This window comes from Epargyreus clarus, unplaced genomic scaffold (assembly GCF_041222505.1).
Source record: "Epargyreus clarus isolate Ecla_fem2 unplaced genomic scaffold, WU_Ecla_fem_2.2 ptg000023l, whole genome shotgun sequence".
NCBI classification, from domain to species: domain Eukaryota; kingdom Metazoa; phylum Arthropoda; class Insecta; order Lepidoptera; family Hesperiidae; genus Epargyreus; species Epargyreus clarus.
This window is the reverse complement of record NW_027332230.1, coordinates 2,342,978-2,367,554: the sequence shown is the minus strand read 5'-3', so window position 1 is coordinate 2,367,554 and position 24,577 is coordinate 2,342,978. Positions and strand designations below refer to the sequence as shown.

The 24,577-nt window shown below is 34.9% G+C and overlaps 1 protein-coding gene across 1 annotated transcript; it reads right to left on the bottom strand.

Annotated features, from left to right (window-relative positions):
* Positions 1 to 9,074: 9,074 nt before the first annotated feature.
* On the bottom strand, positions 9,075 to 23,865 carry LOC140751605 (uncharacterized). The gene is made up of 4 exons (XM_073085573.1): positions 23,654 to 23,865; positions 11,950 to 12,156; positions 10,536 to 10,678; positions 9,075 to 9,693 (listed from the first exon to the last, which is right to left on the bottom strand). Exons 1-4 carry the CDS (start codon positions 23,738 to 23,740, stop codon positions 9,597 to 9,599), a joined length of 534 nt encoding a protein of 177 aa, XP_072941674.1. The 5' UTR covers positions 23,741 to 23,865; the 3' UTR covers positions 9,075 to 9,596.
* Positions 23,866 to 24,577: the final 712 nt, after the last annotated feature.

Here is a 24,577-nt window from a genome sequence, read left to right as displayed (position 1 = left end):
AATATGTTAGACATAACACCGTTACGTAGGAATGAAGGGAATGGCTTGAAGTTTAACTGTGCCCATTGCTACTTTCCATATATTGCTTAATTATACATAATAAATTATTTAATGATAAAAATATTTAAAATATCTAAAATTTCCCTAGACATATAATCTAACTATAAAGATAAAATAATACGAGAGGTTTAAATTTAATAAAAAACGCAGGATGCGTTCTATGCAAAATAATACAGATTAGAATACATCAAATTATCTCTCGAATGTTCCCCACGTTCTTCATTTCAAATTATTATCTACTTTGTAATAAACGTTGTGTAATAAACGTGATTAAATAATTATTTTGTGAAAACTTCATTCCAAACTGAGGTTCTCGGATTCCATAAACGCTAATTTGATATGCACTGTAACATATACAGTAAAAAGTCGAATTTTAGAGAGATTGCAGTCTATAGATATCAGTGACACAAATACTGCTATAATGTTAAAGAAACTGTCCCATTTTATATTGATGTCAACATACAATGGCACACATAAATACCCAAACTCTTTTATTACCCAGATAATGGCCTTATCAAGAATCAGATCGTTCCGATTCAATTACATGAATACAAGATACAATTACCCAAAACCGATAATGATCACCATATCTTCTGATCGGGAAACCCATAAAAGTGAGTTAACGGCATGAAAGGTAACGTAATGAATAGTGAAGGAACAGCCACAAATATATTTACTGAAATACCACCGAATCCACCCTTAGTTCGGTTCGATGGAGATTATAAAGAAACCATATCTATTTTACTCGATTGCGGAAGGTAATGTTTTTCTAGGCTGTGTTGTAGGTCTTAAAGCATTGGTATTTTTAGCTGAGAGAGCTCAAAAGGCTCAACGGATGTTAACATAATATGAGTATGAGCTGTAATAGGATTTGCCTAAATTGTGTTAGCGAAATATGTTAACTAACTTTATTTGTTTTTATAAAATCACTAGTTATTGCCCGCGGCTTCGCCCGCGTTTAAAAGAAAATAATATGACATACTAACATATATAAAACTGAGAATTCGTACCTTCATTGGAATGACAGTGGCGCCATCTGGCGAAAATTGGTCGTACCAACTCTGAAACCTTCGTGGGCTCATGGACAACAACTTTGCTAAAGATCATCATTTGATCAAATGCATAGTTTACGATTCAATCCTTACTAATATCGATTAAAATAATCGACTTTTTGGTCCAAAAGATCGATTGTCCGAATAATCGATCTTAGATCGCCATCCCTCGTTCCCGTGGGATTTCTGGGATAAAAACTATCCTATGTCCTTTCTCGGATTTTAGACTATCTTTGTACAAAACTTCATTTAAATCCGTTCAGTGGTTTAGGCGCGAAGAAGAGACAAACAGACAGACAGACATAGTTACTTTCGGATTTATTATATTACGAGCTTTTGCCCGCGGCTTCGCTCGCGTTACGAAGTAGTATTTTCATCCCCTATTTTATCCGCTTGGGGGTAAAATTGATCAAAATCCTTTCTTAGCGGATGCCTACGTCATAACATCTACCTGCATGCCAAATTTCAGCCCGATCCGTCCAGTGGTTTGGGCTGTGCGTTGATAGATCACTATGTCAGTCAGTCACCTTTGAGTTATATATATTTAGAGTAAGGATTTTTGTTGTCCTAATATTGCCATCGTAACACACATGTAACATTTCGTAAAATTATATGAGTAAATTAAGTAGTAGGGATACAAGTCTTTGTGGTTCGATTATGATGGGTATCAACAATATAATTATCTATTTCTGCTCTCTAGAAAGGATTTTAAGAGGTTAACGACTTGAGTTTTTTCCTCCATCAACTATTTATGTAAGGAGTCCCAATCTGTTTCATTGTAATTTTACACAAAAGTATTGTAGAGCATACTTAACTGCATCTATGTATATAATATCAACAGTCTCAAAGTGTGACATACACACGGCCGTTAGATACACAAACAGATAAACAATAGAACCCCAAAATGGAGGGAAATTGGCAACAATTAATTTGAATGTAAAGCGTTAATACATTTTCCTTAAATTTACGTTTGTTTGCAAACGACACTACACTAATCATCCTAATATCATAGCGTTTCATATCCAAAGGGGATATTACGGGCCCATATTACTAAGCCACCGGTGTCTGTCCGTCATTCATACTCTATCTCTTTTTACAGAAAGTATGCATACATTATGTATGTATTACAAAAGTATGTATTACAGCATGCAGCAGTTTCAACACATTTTCAGATGCATGCAAAATTTCCAATCGGATACCGGGAACGAAGTCAAATTTAAATTGTAAAATTCAGAGACATATATACAAGTACAGTTAAAAAAGTCAATTAAAGATAAAAACCCTATCCTCATATAAAAAACGTATTTTTCGGCGTTTATTTGTTTATCTTAAACCATAACAAATTGACAGGTTAAAGTAACGTAATGTCTGGTATGAAGACAAATCCGAAAAAAAACAGAATTTTGGGTTACCTGCATATGTGACTTCGACTTGCACACATGACCGCTTACTTTGGCCGCTATTTATTTTAATGTTTACCGCTTTTATTAATGTTAGACGATGAAATCGTGTCGTAACATAATAAAGTGAACTTAATACTCTATACTCAATTCTTTATTGCAATCATGGTTTACAATTGTTCTATAAAAATCATTAACAATTCTAGGAACACATGAAGCCACAATGGGTGTAGCAATGAATATGAGAGCGGCCGATTTATATTAACAATAACTTTTTTTTCTCAGGCCAGATTTTCAAGGATAGTGTGTGGTATCCTTTCTTAAAATAACGCAAGTCATGTATCTGCCTACACAGCACTATGGAAACTCGAAGTATCGGAGGCGGTACCCGATTTACGACCGCTGGGCGCGTTGCCCACGTATATTGTATAAAATTTCACATTGAGGAAAATCCTTTCAATAGCAAGGTCGTGACTAAATTGCCCTTTTAATATGTCGACGGTCGCTACGTATAAAGCGACATGTCAAAAACGGAAGTTTGCAGGAGCGCGTAATTAATGTTTCAACCGCTTTACAAATAATTCTATGTACAATTGTAAATACTTTCTATAATGTTTTATTAGTAGCGGGAAGTTTATAATAGTACTGATACATCAATATATTTGTTTATTTTCTCGGAAACAACTGACCAATAACTGTTTTACATTGAAAAGCATATCATGCAAATGTTTTTCACATTGTTTATCGAGTTGTATACGCGACTAATGTATCCGTACACTTATTTTACACGAAAACATGGAAATCACAGGCCTTCAATACGCCATAACGTCGGCGATCCCACAATGCCATATATAATTTACACGGGCATTAGGCCCGGATTTGAACCCGTCGCAGTCGTATAGTTTTACTACCCTCCGCAGAGTCATTGGCGAAAACCTATTTTATGTCGACATTGTTTTATCTTATATTTTTATAAATTAGGTTCTCGTTCTTGATATTCGCCAAACTTTTAAATATTTATAATTAAATTTCATTATATGAATGAATTAAATATCAGATGTTAATCTGTAGAAAAGGTATATTTTGTATGTATGTATTTATATGATATGTGTATTATAAGTGCAGGTGCAGCAGGGAGCAAGCAGTCCACCTGATGATAAGTGGCTACTACTAGTGGCAGCAGATGCGCTGCTATCCCTGAGGACTAACCTGAACTGCCTCGGCAACGTATGCCTTTTTACCCCCAAACTAGAACCAATGCGGCAGTAGTGTCGCCGAAATTGCAAAGGGTTCTACTAAATGAAGGTATCATTACATTAACGTATATTAAAGTAGACTCGGTAACATGCTATGTGATTCAAATATTAGTGTAAAAATATAAGTGGATTTGGATGAAATATTGAACACTTTTCTCTTCATTTATATAAACTTAATTTCTGACGTCAGTGAAAAGTAATTTCAGCATATTACATCGGCTGGCAATTTATTAATTCCGAGAATCCATTGAAGTATCGGTAAAATTTAATAACAATTAAAGTGCCTCTCCTCAGGACTAAAGTTATATTAAAATTGCAGTTAACTTCGTATGAGCAAAATTTAAAGTGGCTCTTGCAGCAATAAAGTGCTATTAACATAAGTGACATCAATTAATTTTATAAAGTTTCAATTTTGTCGTGGCATCTTTTTTAAATACGAACATGCTGTCCATTTAATGGTAAGTTGCTAATGCCGCCGATGAAAATCTATAACCAACCCGAGATAAGATTTCTACCTGAGCTCGGCCACAGAAGCACCGCTACCTCTAAGGACAAGTCATCATAAAAAATTGATTATGCTCCGACAGGAATTAGAAAAACTTCGACAAATGTTTTAAGCAATATTGAGCACAAATTTTCTTGTGCCGCAATATTCTCTCAATAAAATAAATAAAAATATTAAGCAGAACGGAGGTGCGAAAAAGTCTTAACACAATTAATTTGGTGCTCCATTAATACGAAACAAATTGCTAGCTGTCAAAAGTAATTACTAAGTTGCTTGTGTAAAGGAAATTACTTAAAACGAGAGAATTTTTGACAAAATAAAGAAGTGAAGAAATTAATCATAATCTTCTGTAAAAAAGTATGTGTTTGTACACAATTTTTCATTAAAAACCCTAAGCTTTAAAAAGTAATGACATGAAATTTTCTTCACAACTACTTGCAATTAAAAACACATGTTATGCTACCTAATCGTATTAGCGGTTGAATGCAGAAGGTTTCAGTACTTACCTAAGAGGCGAAATCAAGGAGGAAGTAACGTCTTATTACATACTCACTCATGTATCACAGTGACCATAATTTATAACCAAAAAAATTGAATCTACCGCAAAGCTCTATTTTGATGGGGAACTCTACCTAGTACAAACTTTTGTGTGGAAAGATATAGATACTTACCCTAGGGTTCCAAGATGGTCTTCAGGGGTAGCAACGCACTTGTGTACGACCTTAGGTAGTATTCAAATCTTATTCCAGATGTTCATTCAGCACCCACTTACTATGAGATAGTCCACCTACAAGTTCGTCCATGTTCATGTTCTATGTTAAAAAAAAATAAAAACTATTGGATGGTCGAGAGATGTATTAAAAGTGTCAAACGTGCATACGATCACTACTATTAACTGGTTGCTACAGAAACTTCGTTTAAATTAGAACTTCAATCGCAATTCACCAAAAAAGAGCATGTGTCAGCAACAAAAATACATAGATTTTTACTTACTGATTCAAAAGTCAATTAATCGCAACGGTTGCTGATTCGCAAACAGCGAAATTTCGGTACATTGTCTGTTTTTTACGCTGGCAACACTCGTCGATAATTGACATCGAAACAATACGCGGTCAGTGAGAGAATGTTTCACCGACGACTAACTAACTAGTACTATTAACTTTAATAATATAAGAGTAGCAGACGAGCATGAAGTCCAACTGATGGTATCTATAGTCAACCCCAGGAAAGACTGTTTCGCTACATGGGCCATCAGCCAGATGCGCCGCTACCTCCGAGGACTAAGGTGGAATGCCTCGGAAAAGTATCTTTCCCTTACCCACATCCTTCAAACCAGAACACAAAAGCACTTAACACTGCTGTTATTGGGCAGAAATAGGAGTGGCGGTGGTGCCGCCGGAGTAACTACCAGTAACGGGAAGCTATGTTATAAAATACTCATAGGTGTGAATGACTCCCAGTGACAGCTAGGAAGACAAGACAAGCTAGGGTGCCAAGCATGTCAAATCATCGACCAAGACTTAGCAGAATATCAACGACCTAGAGTAATGAAGAAATCTATAAAGATGATACATGTATGATAGAAACTTCTAAAATTTTCGGAAGTCTTTAATGATAAAAGAGCTGTTATAGGGTAAAGCAAATTTTTATGGTGATTAAACATACTTTTGATTTCTGTACATATAGAAGTAGCAAATGAGAATTAAATCCATCTGATTGGATAGGATAGACATGTATAATCAACTCTTGATAAGATAAGAGTTTGATATATGCCACAGAATAAGGCCTTGAACCACAATGGGTTGTACCACCATCAGATGCTACATTTAATTACCATTACTTACCGCTTAATAATATTGTCTTCTCTCTGTATTGTCAGTTATTTCTCATCTCAATATACGGGAACACAATTTTCATTGATAAAAGTCGTCAAATTTTACGTCAATTTTTCGCCGATGGTGAGTGTAATACCTTTGCAAATAGACCAAAATAAAATAGTGTTCCAACTCGCAACACTGTTAAGGACGTCAATACACCTGTACAGGTCTAATTGTTCCCGAAAAATACGATCTCGGGCTTTTGAATGAATGAATTGTTTGAATGTCTAGTATGCGGGCTTCATTCGAATAACTATGCAAGTGCCTACAGTACTTAACAGGTTTATTTGTAATTTTATTTGGGTGAGTACACTTATATATATTTTCAGTAGAATTGCATGTTAAAATTCGAATGTGATAAATTCGGAATGTATCACAGGTTCATTGCATTATAAATAATTGACCGATCAATATGAAATGAGGACCCTAAATTCCTTTTTAACACGCTTTTATTAGCTTGGGTTGTACGTTTGTATGTATGTATGTATGTACGTAACAGTAACGGAATCTTTGATCCCGATTTCTATCCACTTTGAACGTTCAGTTTAATTCAAAATTTTGAAGAATTATCAAACACCGATGACAATACACGATTTTAATAATTTTGTACCATTGTCCTTATCAACATCCTCAGGATTAACGATTTTCGAGGCGAGATTTTTCAAGCACCTTCAGCAAAGTTCATCGCAAGTTTAGATTGCAAATAATTATTGCTTTTTAGTTTCAATAGGCGTAACTGTTATAGCGTGATTTTTAGTTTAGAAAATAATAATGTTATTTCCCTATAACTCAAATGTTCTGAAACATATCTATAATGCCCTCTTGTAGAATGATTTTTAGGATTCCGTACTCAAAACCCTTTGAGTACGGAATCCTAAAAATCATTCTGAGGATGTTGATAAGTACCCACTTATCAACATCCTCAGGATTAACGATTTTCGAGGTGAGATGGTTTAAGCGCCTTAGCGAAAGTTCATCGCAAGTTACGAGATTGCAAATAATTATTGATTTTTATTTTCAATAACTGTTATAGCGTGATTTTTAGTTAAGAAAATAATAATGTTATTTCCTTATAACTCAAATGTTCTGAAATATATCTATAATGCCCTCTTGTAAAATGATTTTTTGGATTCCGTACTCAAAGGTTAAAACGAAACCCTCTGCGGTCTGTTCGTGTGTCATTGGGCTTTATCTCTAAAATCGTAATAGATAGACAGGTGATTTTTTTTTACAAACAATGCATAATGGTGGTCGCTATAACAACAAATACTAAAAAATAATAAATAATTATAGTTCAAAAAACACGCTTTTATGATAAAATCAACTAAAAAGTAGAAAAAAAATTTCAATCTAAGAAGCAATTAAGGAACAGTAAATAGTATAATTGTGGAAAAAGTGTGGGGCGCTTTCGAACCTGATTCTTTAAACTAACTTCAATTCTGCCTGTTGTACCTTCCCGGGCGAACAATACTTATTATTTAGCTTCCTTGCTACCTTAACTTATCCTTTAGCTTCTTTAGCTTAACCTTAACTTTAATTTATTCTTAACCACCTTTAATAGGCGAGAGATGATATGTCCTAAGTACAAATACTTTTGTTTCTTTTGCGACTCATTCTCTAAAGTAGTTCGATATAGATTGTTTAATCGGGTCTGATAAAGCAGATTTACATGTGAAATTTAAATTTAGTCCTCAGAAACTTTTCTATAATCAACTCTATGGCAACAGATTCATACAAATGAACAGTATTGTAATTGTATATCAGATACATATACAATCGTAAATTATCTTAATCGACTTCATTATGTTCATTTGCTTAGGTATTACATAAAATATCACACTATTTATAAAATCATGTATTTTAAATAAAATATGTATGTATACAAACGAATCATTTATTTCTATCAATATCTTACATTTTTAATTGATGCATTAACAGTTGATATGTAGTTGTAACCAATTATTCGTATGAACATATACAATCCAATCAAAAGATATAAGATGAATTAAATAAAATGAACGCGTCAAACCAATTAAAGTATCGAGCTAATGAGTAAATTAATGTTAAACTTCAAATATTTGCCGTTTTAACACAATCAATCAGATAACAGCATATTAAATAATCAAACTGATACAAATAACGAAACTGAAATGTTGATGCACGATGAAATTGAAAATGTAGTGAAATAAATTAACTGATGGATTTTGTATGGACGTCGTCCCGATAGCGCACGAACTGCGACAAGCTAGTGAAATGATATAACTTCAAAAGCAAAAAGAGGTATTAATATCCAAACTGATATAATAACGAAACAAAATGTTGATGCATTATGAAATTAAAAATGAAATAAAATAAATTAACTGATGGATTTTGTATCGATACATTCCCGATAGCGTACGAACAACCACAAGCGAGTAAAATGATACAAAAGCAATAAGATCTATTGAGAGCCAAACGGATAAAAATAACATAACTGAAATATTGATGCATGAGGAAAATGAATGAAAGAAATATAACAATGATTTTTTTAAAAACTGTTGTTAGCTTATAACGATGAATGAGAAAAATGCAGTATTAACATCATTCAACCCTTTTATATTTGCTTCACTGACGATACTGACGTTAAATAGCGGGTTTAAAATGAAACTGAAATAAGGAACAAACAGTTAATATGAATGCTAATGAAATGTGATGACATGAAAATAAAATATGCAGTCCACAAGGCCTCTTTAATCAACTCAGATACAATTAGAGTGTTACTTAAAGTCGGCCATGTATTGGTTTCTACCCCTGAGGACTAATTTGGAATGCCCCATATTCGGTTTCTCCTGTTGTTTTTACACCCTCATATATTATTCATATGACAATAGTGATGTACGTTTATAATAATCATACAGAAGTAGGATTTTGAGTGATTTATCAACTTAAATTATTATGTGTTTATTGGAAATAAATTAATTTCATATTAACTAACCGATCAGATAAACCCTACGTGCTGTTATCATTTAGAGGCAGATTGTCAGAACAATATCACTGTTTGCAATTAATTAAAATAATAGTTTATTTATGCTTCATTATTGTTGCCAGTTGGAGCTAATTTATCTTCATTATTCATGAGGCTTCGCTTCCATTTCGAGTAAATTAGTTAGGTACATATTAACATACCTATAATAAGCTCTTCCAGTATTTGCAATGGAACAAAAACTATCGCAATTATTACCAAAGTCGACAATATTTGCACACGTATGCACATGTAAATAAAAAATATAAAAATTTTGTTTTATGTTTTCAATTAATTAAAATATGAGCAAGTTAAGATTAAATAAAACATTTATATGTTCTGTCTCTAGAAGATGACGTAATAAATTTTGACTCTTCTTTTAGTCCTATTGAATTGAATAATTTCTGCAATCCCAATATTATATTTGGCCACAGCGATTTACAATTTATTCGTAGTAATTATCTTTTTTATAATAAACACCATGAGGTTCCTCTTGCTTCGGCTTTGGCACGTAAGGGTTCTTCAGGGGGTCAGCATTCAGTCTGAAAATTATATACCGTTTTGATCATTCATTAAATTTCAACTAAAATCTAAGTTGTGGAACTTATATTACAAATCTGCAACGAATTTCGTCCAAGACCAGTCATATGACATATCGTTACCATTCCACAGAGATCCTCATAAAAGCACCAACAATTTGAAGATATTTCTACTATACCATAAAGATAGTCATTAAATTCTAAAACACAATTATCTCGATACATTTTACATTTTAGCCGCTCACAAGATTGAAAGACTATGATCAGGTCAGCTTTCAGAACACAAGCATAAGGCCACTCTTATTAATTTCTAACATCAAAAGATACCAAATTTCTTATAATTACGTGCTTCAATGCAATGAAGTCAAGAGCTCTCACAAGGGAGCGAGGAGGCAAAAGACTCTTGAGTTTGCGAATAAGGCAAGATAGAATTTGTTCCTTACTTTTGTTACTAACTATGATCCTCTTTAATCTGAGCTAAGCTGAAGTACACTTATCAAAGTACAGCTGTTATTAACAGATTGTTATATGTTGAAGTATGAAATAAGATCTTCTATTTATGAAAGCCTTATCTTAAATACAAAATTCACATAACTTCCACGAAAAGTAAAAAAAACTACAGAATTGAGGTAGAACACTTTTTACCCCAACAATCTCTCGATTCGTAATTGGCCTACAAAAAAGGAACGATTTTAGGCTCAAGAGTCCGAGATAAAAAACAAATAAAGAGTAACATTGACAATTTTGGCGCTCAGCAGAGCAAACGGCAAGTTTCTGCATGACATTGTAAGTGCGCGGAGTACACAAGGATTCTTAGGTAAAGTCGTACAAAGAAATTAACTTACTTGTAGTGTTCAATGGCCTGGGAACAGTCCACGTTGTACCACCAGTCGCAGGCAAACTTGGCCTGGTCGAAGAGCGTCCCGTTGGTGCAGAGGAACGAAGCGCCTTGGTGACCTTCGCGCCCGTCGTGGCATACGTGGTAAGCCTAGGGAAGACATTTTAATCAGAGTGAAAAAGAAAACCTGTTTGTTTGTTACTAGTTTTAAGTAAGTGGCCTATACTAGTAACATTGTAGAACGCTTCTGCGTTCTGGACTGAAAGGTGTGGTAAGGGAGACAAACTTATCTCAGGCGTTCCAATCTAACCAGATGGGCTGCATGCTTGTTTGCTATTCCTTTTGGGTTTTGGGTAAGGTTGCGTTGCTGCCCTCACAACTAAATTAGAGCAACATGTGTCTTCATGCTATATATGTACATCAACGAACAGATAAAAATTTGAGACCCCAGAAATCTGAATAAACGACCAGAAACAAGAATTTACTCGAATGACAAAATAGATTCTTTGGGGAATATCAAGAGAAATTTAATTAATATCCAAGGTATAACGCGATTGAAATTATAATTGGGGATAAGGGCCCATAGACTAGGTTAGTCACGCCGCTCTTACAATATTCTAACTTATTCAATTTGGTTGGAATTGTTCTGAACTAGTCGTCGAGCAAAACCTTCGGAGCGGTAAGATGCTTGTTTATCCCCGGAACGCAAAATTGCATTGATTTTCGGAAAAGTAGCCAAACTGCATAATTATCAAACTTGAATACCCCTGAGCTATAGCTTAAATTGTTACGTTATGTTTTAATAATGTTTACTTTTTATCTGAACTCAAACCCAGTTATTTGACATGACCCAATGAAATCCAAATAAAAGAAACGTAATAAACAAAACAAGAATACTTTTACGTCGTGTCTTTCGACAACAAGTCTTTCCTCTCGGTAATTTGTAAAGACAAAGCAATTACAAAGGCGGGTTACTCAAAGGCATAGCCCCCAGCTATTACCTAAACCCGCAGGCAGTTCGTGCCTATGAACCCTTTGAGACTAGATTTTTGTTATCCAAAAGGTTAATGCTGTATTTAACTGTTTATAGACATCTAGACTTTTTAACTTTATATCCCCAATATGATGATAAGACACTTATTTGAAATGAAGATATAGATAACGTATCCCTAGGGTTAGGTTAGCTTTTACATTTGTTTGTTTGGTATACGTGTTAGCTTTTTATAATTCGGAGGTTTGAACCAATAAGTAAGACACATGTATAAATAATTATGATTACTATAAAATTATTTCATCATGAGCCATCACTAAATACGTTTTTCCGTACACCATTTTTACACATCGAAATAAATCAAAGACAGGAAAATAGCACGAGATCAATTACCATCAACGATTCTAATATTTCTTCATTCGTTTCTTACCTGGCAGCCAGTCTCTACATTAGCGTACATTCCAGGGTGTACTGGCACGTGAGCGCACGAGAAGCTGGTCTCCGGGACCTGGTGGTATATGGGGAAGTCCACGCCCGGGACCCCCGGCACGTTGCGCAGGTCCTGGGGTTTCTCGTGTTCACGCAGGGGCTTCCTGTAGACCGCTTGCTCGTACTGCACCTCGTAGGGCTCGTATCGCTATGAAAAGGAAAAGAGTAATATATTTTACTGTGATTATACACGCTATGTACAATAATGTATTCTCACTTTTAAAACATACATTCTTAAATCCATTAGTAAGGTTATTGATGCTAAAAAAACTAATACAAATTCCTTTATTCGAAAGGGGATTTATTACATAGATTTTTTTGAACGTCAATATAAACTATCACCATTGCGAAAGGTGTTTCGTTATGGAGATAGATTAAACAAAACTTATGCTAATGAATAATGGGAGCTGGACATACTTCAGACCACATATAAGTTTATCATATATGAATATACGGATATATGGAAATAAGGATGAATAACATTCTAGAGATTAAATAGATAACATTTTTCCCGATTTATTATTTGATAAATAACAAATTCATGAATAATAAGGTCCAAAGCTACTTATAAACGAATTTACACTATTGCTCAAAACAGAAGGTAGAGACGCGTATTATTTCTATTAAGAGGCAGACTTAAGCGGGTGTACGACAGGCATCGCATCCGTACCACACCACACTTGGTAGAATTACCAACGTATGAAAGTTACACGTTGAAGAAATTTTATCTAAGATCTTTGAAGCAGATCATCGCTACTCTTGAGGACTGAGTTGTTATACTTACATAAATACCTCATTAACTTGAAACAAAACAATTTATAGCCCTCTGCTGCTAGCAGACAGGAATGACATCATACCACCTTTAACTTAACCTTTTCGAAAATTTCAAATATCACGTAATCATTACCTGTCATTAAATATTACGTCGTAATTTGTACTTCAAATTAGACCTGTATAATGAACTTTCATAACTCGATAAGTCATGAAGCATAACCACAAACATAATTATGTTACGCAAACGGCGGAGAAACTGTCACGAATATACTTGAGGACGTCCGTACCTTCTATTTTGTTATATAGAAGAAACAAAGGAGCATGCATTCCACCTGATGGTAAGTGGCTACTGCCGCCCACGGAGTTCTGCAACAACCCCAGATACGATTAGTCTTTACGATACTTCTACGATCATCATCATCAACCCATTACTGTCCCACTGCTAGGCACGGGTCTCCTCTCATAATGAGAAAGATTAGGCCATAGTCCACCGCGCTGGCCAAGTGCGTATGTGCGATTTCACATACCTTGGAGATTTTTTTCTTTAATAAATCTCTCAGGTATGCAGGTTTCCTCACGATGTTTTCGTTCACCGTTTAAGCAAGTGATAATTACTTTCTAATAAGCACATAAATTTGAAATCATGTCATTCGTGTCTGGGATTTGAACCTCGGACCCCTCGATCGAGAGGCCAAGTTTCTTAACTACTGGGTTATCACTGCTACGAAACGATAGAGAATCATTATTAATTATATGTAAAAATGGTGGTATTTAAAAAAAAGATAATAATTATTATTTAAAAAAAACAACCCCACTGTGTTTTTTACCCGACTGCCAAGGAAGGGTTATGTTTTTACTGGATCTTCTCAGTAGAGGTCACGTTCCGAGCCGGAAGTAGTTTAAGAAAAATATTGTAACTGACAATTTGTAAGAGCCGCCGTTGGCCTGTACAAAATAAATATATTTAATTTCATTTCATTTTAGTCCGTTACATTAATTTTGTCCATGCGTTGCTACTCCTGAGGACTACTAACTTGCAATGCCTCGAATAAGTGTGTCTCTCTTAATGTGTCTCCATTCGAATCGGAATGTAGCAACGTTTAACCCAGCTGTTATAAGGCACAAATAGATCTTGCGGAGGTGCCTCCAAAATCGAATATCAAAGGGTTTTACACATCTTTACTAGAAATATTGTTCTAAGAAATATTGTTTAAACATAAATAAACAAATGATCATGTAGAATGTAGAGTTCTATTAAGATACGGCATGACCACATTCTAAATCAAATGAAACCGAAGTTATATCTACATCTTACACGAATTACATAATGGAACGATCTATATCGCGCCACTTCTTGTATTTCAAACCGAATAAGGTATAAATGTAACTGCTGTTATCACTTAGGTCAACGAAAAGTTTGTTCCTACTATTACATAAGAAAAGAAAGGAGGACAGTTATAAAGTGACCATGACTTAGTAACTCACACTACACTTAAAGTGCTAACGAAAATGAATGTCGCATTGAATTAAACGTCGTTCCACCTTAGGTCACATTAAAAAGTGATTTAATTAGATATGTCTACTAATAATTATTGGTGCATTAAAATTTTCAAAAGACAATTGAATAAATAACTCTTTATTTTACTTTAAATAACTCATAACCTCACATCTGGTTTTCCACGCGATAGTGTCGTAAGTGGCATGATACAGGATAGTGTTAGTGTGATACAATCTATTGTGGTTCCACTCCGGATGCACCACCGCCGATCCTATTTCTGCCTAATAACAACAGTGTTAAGCGCAGCTGTGTTCCAATTTAAAAGATGTATTCAGGGAGACATAGTTAACAGAAGCCAACTTAGTCCTCAGAAATACAACTTATCATTAGCTGACCTCATTATACCCTAGGGCACTTATCATCTGCTCATTTGCCATTATCACATTAGTTATATTAAAAAAAATGTCAATAAATGTCTTCGTGACCGGGATTTGAATTCGGATCCGTGTGCATACCAAACCGGTATTATGTGACCGGTGCGCCACGTGGGTCAGATTGTTATACAAACAGACAGCACGACGCCGGGGGAAATGGCGGGTCAGTTGCGTTGGCCTGCCTTGAGTGAAAGGCAAAGTTTTTACACGAGTGAGTGACCCACCTTGACTTAGTTTTAATTACTGACTCACGTGGCGGAGCGGTCGCCATATTTTAGGTTAACCCCTTCGTGGTTTGAGTCTCATATCACCACGACACCTGTAATTCTATTATAATAATAATTTCCAATATCTCCCAATTGTATTGCAATAAAATATTCTAACAAATTGTTATTTCACTCGATTGAATTAAAGATACTTTTTTATAGAAAACTCCAGTGATTGTGCAATAAAATCTACTGTATAACATAAAACAGATGATACAGTTACCATGATTGTATCAATAGGCTTACCAAGTAAAATCGGTTTTCATCACGCAGAGCGAATCTCAGCTATCCATTTTATTTTATGAAATTAAAAACTAACGAGCATACAATACATCAGAGGTAAATACGTTTCCTACGCTCGCATTCTACACTCATAGCCCCACACTAGGATTTCCTGTATCGCGGGTACTATGGACACATACAGAGACAAATACACAAACACCCAGACCCAGAAACAGAAATCTAAATTCATCATTTAGATATCTGTCTGGCCGGGGATCGAACCCGGGACCCTCTGCACGTCAGACCAGTATGGTGATCGCTCCGCCACGCGGGTCGTCACTGCTACGTCTGTACCGGTAATCAACCTCAATAGAAATATTCTACTCATCGTAAGATCGGCCATAGATGCCATGTTACCCCTGAGCACTAAGTTGGAATGCTTCGTGTATTTGTTTTTTTTTTAATTTTTAATTTGTTTAATATAAAATAGGAGTAGCATAATGGCGGTAAATGGCTACTGCTGTCCATGGATACTTTTAATCAACCCCTGATAATATGACATTCCTACCTGAGGTCGGCCGCAGTAGCACCACTGCTGAAACGCCGCGGATAAATGTGTCTACCTTACCCTTCAAACCGCAATACAGCAGTGCTTAACACTTGTTAGGTAGAATTAGGCTCCGGTGTGCCGCCGGAGTAGAACCGCAAAGATTTCTACTACCATCACCATAATTATGACATCTCTAACATACGGACCTCAGTCAATAACAAATCTATTACTTAACTTGTTTTTACGATCATATAATACATACACGCAACGATTATAACTGGCACAGCGTAATGTTCTAATGTAAAGTGATAATAAGCTTTATTCTTTGCGCATAAAGTGTAGAATAGCAGTTAACGGCTTAACGATTCCAATGGCCCCAATTTTTTGTAAGCCTTAATTTCACAATAATCTCAATTATTCTCAATGATAAGTCATTTCGGGTAGTTGATAATTGAAGGTGGCAACTCTACAGTTTGACTAAAGTACGTGAACGATACAATAATTCGATTAAATGTTTTTGAGGTATCCGAACTCGTCGTCAGCCCATTATTGTTCCACTGCTGGGCACGGGTCTCGTCTCAAAATGAGAAGTGTTTAGGCCTAGCGATCGACTAGTGCGAATTGGCCGACTTCTCACGCCTTTTCAATCTTTTTAAAAATCCCTCAAGCGTGTAGGTTTCCTCACGATGTTTTCCTTTACTGATAAACCATTTATTCTAATTCACACATAACTGAAAAATCAGGGGCGTTCCTGGGGATTCGAACCTCGGACCTCAAGACTGAGAGTCCATCACACTACATTCATCATCACTTCATCCGAACTCAATCGCAAATTTATGGCGCTAATGACATATACCTAATCATCAATGTATTATGAACTAAGTAACGTCTCACATAATCTTCAGTACTAGCGCATCTATAATTTACTGAGTGATTATATGACTATGAAATTGAAATCACGTCTGACTGAATAACGCCTGTGTGCAAACTAAGGGCCATTAGCCGCATGGATTCTTATTGTGTATTTGGACGATTACCATACAATTACTTATTGTACTGAACAATGTTAAACAAAAAATTCGACTGCTTAGACGGAAAAGGTAAGTAATAAAAAATATGACATTCCTACGTCTTAATCGAATCTATAAAATGCCCACTACTCATTTTTTGGCAGCCCAAATACAAGACAAATATTACCTTGCGCAGACAGTTTATAACGAATCTGCTTTAAATTATCATTTAAATAATTGTAATTTTTACTTAATGACAGGTGTCTACGACAGTCTTATGTGCTAGCATTGAGCCTTTTGCTAGTTTCATGGGAAAAATAAACTCTAATTAAGAGTAGATCTATGCTCCATAACCTTAAGGCCTATACTGTCGTGTACCAAATAACCACATGTGAGAATTCGAGTGAGAGGCGCTTGTCAGGGACGCCCGGCGCTTGCGCAGCTACAGTTAAAGGGGTTTCTTTATTGCAAACTTTGGGAAAAGGTTTAGGTGAGTTCAGGTCGAAATCAATTAAGACAAGTGAAACACCAATAATAATATTTCATAATGGAACATAGGCTACTTGTATGTATGTATTTAAATATATTTCAAAAAACTAAAAAACACACTTTTATGATAAACTCAACTAAAAAGTAGAAAATAATTTTTACACTTATCAATTTTCAAAAAGCACCCCACACTTTTTCCACAATAATAGATACTATTTACTGTTCCTTAATTTATTCCTAGATTGAAAATTATTTTCTACTTTTTAGTTGAGTTTATCATAAAAGCGTGTTTTTTTTTAGTTTTTTGAACTATATTTATTTTATTATTTTTAAGTGTTTGTTGTTATAGCGACCATCATTATGCATCGTCTGTAAAAAAATCAAGTGTCTATCTATTACGGTTTAAGAGATAAAGCCCTGTGACTCACGAACAGACAGCGGCGGGTTTCGTTTTATCCTTTGAGTACGGAATCCTAAAAATCATTCTACAAGATGGCATTATAGATATGTTTCAGTACATTTGAGTTATAGGTAAATAACATTATTATTTTTCAAAACTAAAATCAATCTAGTAACTTTGCCTGAACTCTCACTAAGGCGCTTTCTCTCGCCTCGAAAATCGTTAATCCTGAGGATGTTGATAAGAACAATGGTACAAAATTATTAAAATCGTGTATTGTCATCGGTTTTTGAATTTTTTTTAAAAAATTGTATTAAACTGAACATTCAAAGTGGAGAGAAATCGGGTTCAAAGATTCCGTTACTGTTACGTACATACATACATACAACCTAAGCTAATAAAAGCGTGTTAAAATCAACAGGTGTATTATAAAACATTAGACTGCTTACAATTTATTTTTATATTATTTTTTTCTAATTATTTTATAATCACGAGTATTTTGGCGCTCGTATTAAATAAACATTATGTAATAAACCAAATTGCTCTTAGAAGTTAAGTATTAAAGCTATTAATAGCGTCCCTTTAAGGACACTTGACTCTTAAAGCTTATTACGTTACCTTATCATAAATATGAATCAAAAATGTTTTCAAATAATAAGTAAATATTACTCATGCCAGCATGTAAAAATAGCAACTAATTAAATACCAATTTTCTATTAAAAGATAAATAAAAAACATGGTAGCACGTTGATTACTTTTCATGATTAAAACCATACGACAGATATGAAATATGATTATGGAGTTCGAAGCCATGCTTATACTTACAATGATATTGATATTGAAACTGATTGTATTTTACTTTTTGACTTTTGAGATATATTTATTTATTTAAAAATTTATTGCATCACCTCTAAGAAGAAATGTACAAAAGGGCAAACATAATGCCTGATGGCATTCTCTACCAGTCAACCCTGGGTGGATGAAGAGAATTTGCAGCAGGTGTTATGCTAAAGTAACAAAAGCGATAGAAAATAATAAAAACAGCAGACATATCAATATGTGACAAAAATAACTAACTATACATATTTAAATAATAGATATGATAAATATATATTATAATATACTTATATACAAATACATAAATAAACTCATACATAACATTTATCATATATATAAATATAAATAACAAAATAAACACAGGTAATAACAACAGTCGATTAAGAGTTAGATGAGGAGATCAGATAATATTCTCGGACAAGCTTTTTGAACACAGCTTTACTGGGGGCTTTCCGGACATACATGGGCAAGGTGTTCCAAAGTAGTACCGCCTGAACAGAAAATGAGAAATGAAAAAAACCGCCAGAATGCAGTGGAATATCGGCTCTTAAATTATTGGACGACCGAAGCGTTTTATCATGCGTTAAAAACCTATATTGGAAGTGATCCTTTAGATAAGGAGGAGTATTTGTATTATTCAAGATAGAGTAAAGCATAAGGAGAATCCTAGAATTACGCCTCTGACGAATAGAAAAAGCAAGATCATGTCGGGAAAAGCCAGGGGCAGAAAGTTGACCATAAGACACAACATAAGAAATTAATCGACTCAATTAAGGATTTAAGTTTTAGGGAACGAGGAGTGCACTTAGACATGTCAGTATTAAAGTCTCCCATTATTAAGCAGTGTGTGTACTCAGATCCCATGGTCTCCAATACTGACTCTAGAGTGTCAGAAAAATTGATGGATGGAGGACAGTATACTTCACCCAGAATCGCCTTAGTGCCCATGACATCCAGTTCTATGAACAGATACTCTGGGGAAGCGATGTAACAAGACGGCGAAGAGGCAATAATTTTGTACTTAAAAGCGGATCTTAAGTAAATTGCTACGCCGCCACTCCCTTTCTCTGTGCGGTCGTTGCGAATCAACACAAAACCCGGAAGTGAAAATGTGGATGAGTGTAAGGAGGGTTTTAGCCAGGTTTCCGAAATCAAAATGGCATGTAAATTATTTACGTTGAAAGCAGCCTCAAGTTCGGAATAATGACTCGGAATACTCTGTGCATTAATATGACATACATTTAAATAGTTGCGTTTGGAAGAAAATACTCTAGTTAAATTACAGTTTAAGCTAACGTCCGAAGAACTAGAACAAGTGTCAAAAGTGTCCGAGGAATCACTGAGTGACTGATAGTTATCTTCATCAATTTCATCAACTCCAGACATATTAATATAAAGATAATAATAATATAATATAATATAATTCTATAATTTTATACAATATTAGATAATAATATAATATTGTATAAAATTATAGAATTAAATAAAAACAAACAAAAAATAATTAAAAAAAACCTAAAATCTATAGTCCAAATTAACTAAAAAAAAAAACAAATAAGTACTGTATACCAACACCAAACCCACAGTTGACTGTTTACATCACATGATTCAAAATATATTGAAGTTAAGTTACGCTTCAGGCAAATTACATAAAAAAATGACAAATAACGATAATTATAACAAGTAATAAGAACGGTCCATAGACAATAAAAGGTTTAAAAAAAAAACATACATAATAGGCTGTGCTAAAGAGTATAGCAAACCTGTGGTAAAAACTAAGGTAAAAACTACAACAAAATAATAAAATTGTCTATGACAATAGCGAATAGAACTCTTTGATTAATTAAGTAGACATACCAAATTATCACATTGATATTGTCACAAGTAATAATAGTTGAATAAAATAAAAACAATAATATTATAAATGTAAAAAAGAATTATGTAAAAGCAAAACAATTTTTAAATTCTCTTATGATAAAAAAAGAACAGAAGCTAAAACGGATCGCAAATTACAAAACATGGGACAGGTGACAACAGTGACGTATGACAGATGACATTCAATGCAAGCTGTTCTGTAACGTTGACAATTACTTTGACATAAAATTATAATATTATTGTTTTGAACTTTAAAGTCCAAATAATATTACAAACATGGCGGTAAATAGAGTTGCAAATTTTAAAGTACACCCACAGAGTGAAGAAATAAAAGAAAAGTTGTTTACGTACTACGGGAGACAATATCACTTCCTAGGGGCCGCACGTCTACTTCGCTTGAGGTCATCTCCTGAAATCCCGGCAAGAGGCAATTTAAGCCGGGCATCCTGGACGCGATTTGAAGTCTGCAAGGGGACACCGATCACTTGCCTTTTCACTTCCAGAACCCCCAGACCTTGGTTCAGAAGTCGGAGAAGTGTTAGTCAATGGAAATTTGGCAATGAGTGAATGCAATTCTTCGTCCGTAGCAATCCTCTCCCGACCACCGCCAGGAACTTTAATATGAATTGTCCCATCAAGTGACCTAACATTCCTTATTCCAAAATGCTTCCGAGCCCTGGTATGAATTGAATGTCTGATGCGGGTCAAAAATGCTGACATAGTGAAATTAGTCCCCTTGAGCTTACTCTTGGATTTCCACACTTCAGACTTGGAGCGATGGTCTCGAAAATGCACCAGGACAGCACGAACACGGTCACTACCCGGTACTCCCAGCCGATGACACCGCTTTAGAGAAGTTTCCGAGATATGAGGAAGGCCTAATTTTTCACTCAGGACATCCAGCTCTTGCTCTTCAGGAATGCCTTTGACAAGCAACACCTTCTGACGCTGCCTCATATCCATAGCATCCACTACTCTGGTGCAGTCCATAACCTGCTGGCGGAGCATACTCAGCATGTTTCCCACGAGGTCCTTAAATGCTTGGAAATCCTGTGCAAGTTGCATCACCGTGGGATTAGTTGGAGTGATAGCAGCTTTAAGCCGATCTTCAAAATCTGCCATTCTTCTGTTCCAATTTGATTCCAGTTCGGTGACATTTGCCATTTTTATATACTCCAATAGTGCAAGCCAATTGTGAATAAATTGCAAAATGTGCCAAAAGTGATAAATGTGATATACACAATATGCGATGGTCATGCTGAGGGTGGTGCAGGTAAAACTATTTTAGTAACCAACTAAATTATGCATGACTTTGTCCTAATAATTTATCAAAATAAAACTTTAAAAAATATTTATGATTATTTAAACCACAATAAATAGAATTAAATATAGGAGGGAAAGAAACAGCTGTTTGTAGTTTGACACCTACCCTCAGAAAAAACAGTAATTGTAAATGTTTATTATGTTACATTGCGACAAGCCGTAGTTATACTTTACAATGAACTACAAAAGCCAAAAATATAATAATAACTTTTTTAAAACGTTTTAGCAAAAATATTTTGAATTTTTTTTAAGAAATTCCAACGACTGACGTAAAACGAAAATGCAATACATTTGAGAGTGACGGAATCCCAAAATACATTTAGGTTAAAAAATTAAAGATGATTCAAAAAAATGTATAATACGAAGTTGTACGTTAAAACATGCCATGAAATATAACCGAAGATTTCAATAGATAACCCGGCGTCTTAATAAAAGCCAATAAGCCTGTCGCGCCTCGAAAAATGAGGAAACTCATCGAGATCAAACGAGTCGAGGTACAAGGATTCCTTAAGGGACTTGTCATACTACGCTCTAGAAACAAGTGCACTCCACCGACCTTTCCACATAGATAGCCCTCCCCTAATTGACGCCACATCAAACGGTCCTGTGCTCTTTGAAATAAGCGGCTGTTTTCCTCAAGTCAACTGGTACTTGACGCCTCCAGTATTTCGCGAAAGATCATAAATTCGAGTACTTTTTATTTGTATTTCTTCCTGCATTTTAAGTAGTAAAGGCATTTTTATAGTCTTTCGCGTGTCGTGTTGACGTGGAACGATTCCCCAAAACCGGGAAATGCTTAAGTGAAAAAAGAAGCACCTCGTCTGCTAGGTGAGAATTTGTGAGATTACTCCAGAATACCAATTTGGCGCCTGCTTCGAGTTTCAAACAATTTCCACTTTGAAGAGCTTGATCAAAGAAATAAAACTAAAAAGCAGACCTCTCAGGCTGCCGACGAAAATGAGAGTAAATTTAACCAACAGTAATTCGCCTTTGAAGGGCTCAAGGGAACTCCGGGAAGGAAAATTGCAAAAGTTAGTGGTCCCTTATGAGGCAGAGTTATTGCTACAAGATATTTCGGAACCCGTGTTGCAATAATTCTGCTTAAAACGACAATTATATCAAAACTTCTCGCTGGATTTCTCCGGCAAGCTTGAAAAATTAAAGAGATCCTTATCGCCGCCGCCTGCCGATCCGAAGTTGGATACTATTTTATTACCTCCTACAGATAAGCATCGGTATTAATTTCTTCGACAGTTTAATAGAGCTGGGGATTAGTGGATATATTTTGCGCAAACTTCTTGCGGGCAGATTCAAATCTTATCAAACTGAAGCGATGAAGTAATATTATTGATTTGTATTAGTGATTTGTATTTTTAAGCTTTGCTAAGTAATAAATATTGGACTCATTTAATTTGATTTTGGTATCAACATGGTATCATAGTGAATTATTATAATGATGACCTGCTTTCATTGACTAATAGATGTAATACATGGCCTTTTCTATGTTTTTACCAACTCATTTATTATAAACTACATAACATTTAAGCATAATTTAAGGCATGAATTTATGGGTCATCAAAATACCCTTCGAAGGTTGGGCCTCTAATAAGCGCACCTCAGACCAACCCCTAACTACGACGCGGACTCGTTAGTAAAATTGGTTACACATGTTATACATGGTACTTTATTCATATAGTCCTCATATTGGCATTCTTCATGAAATAATAAGGGTTCCGTATCCAAAGGGTAAAAACGAAACTTGGCGCTTTTTATAAAAACTATTAAACAGTAACAGGAAGACAGTTTCACACAATGTGCCATGTCTGCCTCAATAACAAAATTATTAAATGCAAAAAATAAAAAATAATCTGATAGTACAGAATTCTCCGAGTACGATCTCAATTATATTAAAATTTATATTTGGCCAATTATATTAAAAGACCTTAGACTTATATTAAAATAATTACCTGTAAATAAGCAGCATCGGATACTAGTGTACAGAGCAAGGCACCAGTCAGAGCCCGCAACACCGCTTTTCCCATATCCCCACACATTTTGATAAGCCCAAATTAAATTTTAAGTGGCTAATAAAAAATAATTTTAGTATATTGTTTTTTGTTTGAGTACACTACACTTAACAAGTCGTCGAAAGACACTGTCCACTGGATAGCGCTCCCCACTAGAACATCGTATGGTAGGGTAAGAGAAGGTAGAAGGGTGTCGTAACGTATGTAATTTAGTAAGGAAATAAGTAAGCTAGTCTCGCAAGGAACTGGATTTTGTTTGGCAATTGGTTCTTGGTGACTAGAAATGTTTCTGGTCCAGATTTAATACCACTAAGATAGTATTCATTATTGTAACGATTAAGTTTACATTGCGTACTTACATCGGTGTTGACCCACATGGCGTAGCGACAATCTGTCTCACACGAAAAGCGATCCGAGTTCGATTCCAAATAGATACACAAATTTATATTTCTGTTCTGAATTTATGTGTGTGACATAAATAATCTTAGTATCGGTTATGAGAGTAATTGTTTAATTTTTAGATAATTTCCACTGAACTCATTAACTGATTTAAATTCAAAACTTGTCCGAGGTTCCCTCGACCAGACAAACATATTTTTTAATAGCCTTGCAAAAGCCTTTTCATACTCATCGCTCTACTGTTTAATGCAGCAGGAGGTGAAGTGGTGGTATCCACTGGCAACAGAGACTTACCATGAACCTGACTACATTCTCTATTGACAATTAACATCAAACATTCATAAAATATTTAATATAATCATGTAATGAAAGTCTTAATCACAGTTGCATTTTATGGGAACATTAATTTTAATAACAAAATTGTAAACTGACTATCACTCGATTAACATAAATAGGCAGGTAGAA

Coding starts and splice junctions, on each gene's coding strand:
- LOC140751605 (XM_073085573.1), bottom strand. CDS start 23,740: ATGTGTGGGGATATGGGAAAAGCGGTGTTGCGGGCTCTGACTGGTGCC. Junction 10,679..11,949: donor ATGTAGAGACTGGCTGCCAG/GTAAGAAACGAA, acceptor TGTCTTCCCTAG/GCTTACCACGTATGCCACGA. Junction 9,694..10,535: donor CAGGCCATTGAACACTACAA/GTAAGTTAATTT, acceptor TATAATTTTCAG/ACTGAATGCTGACCCCCTGA.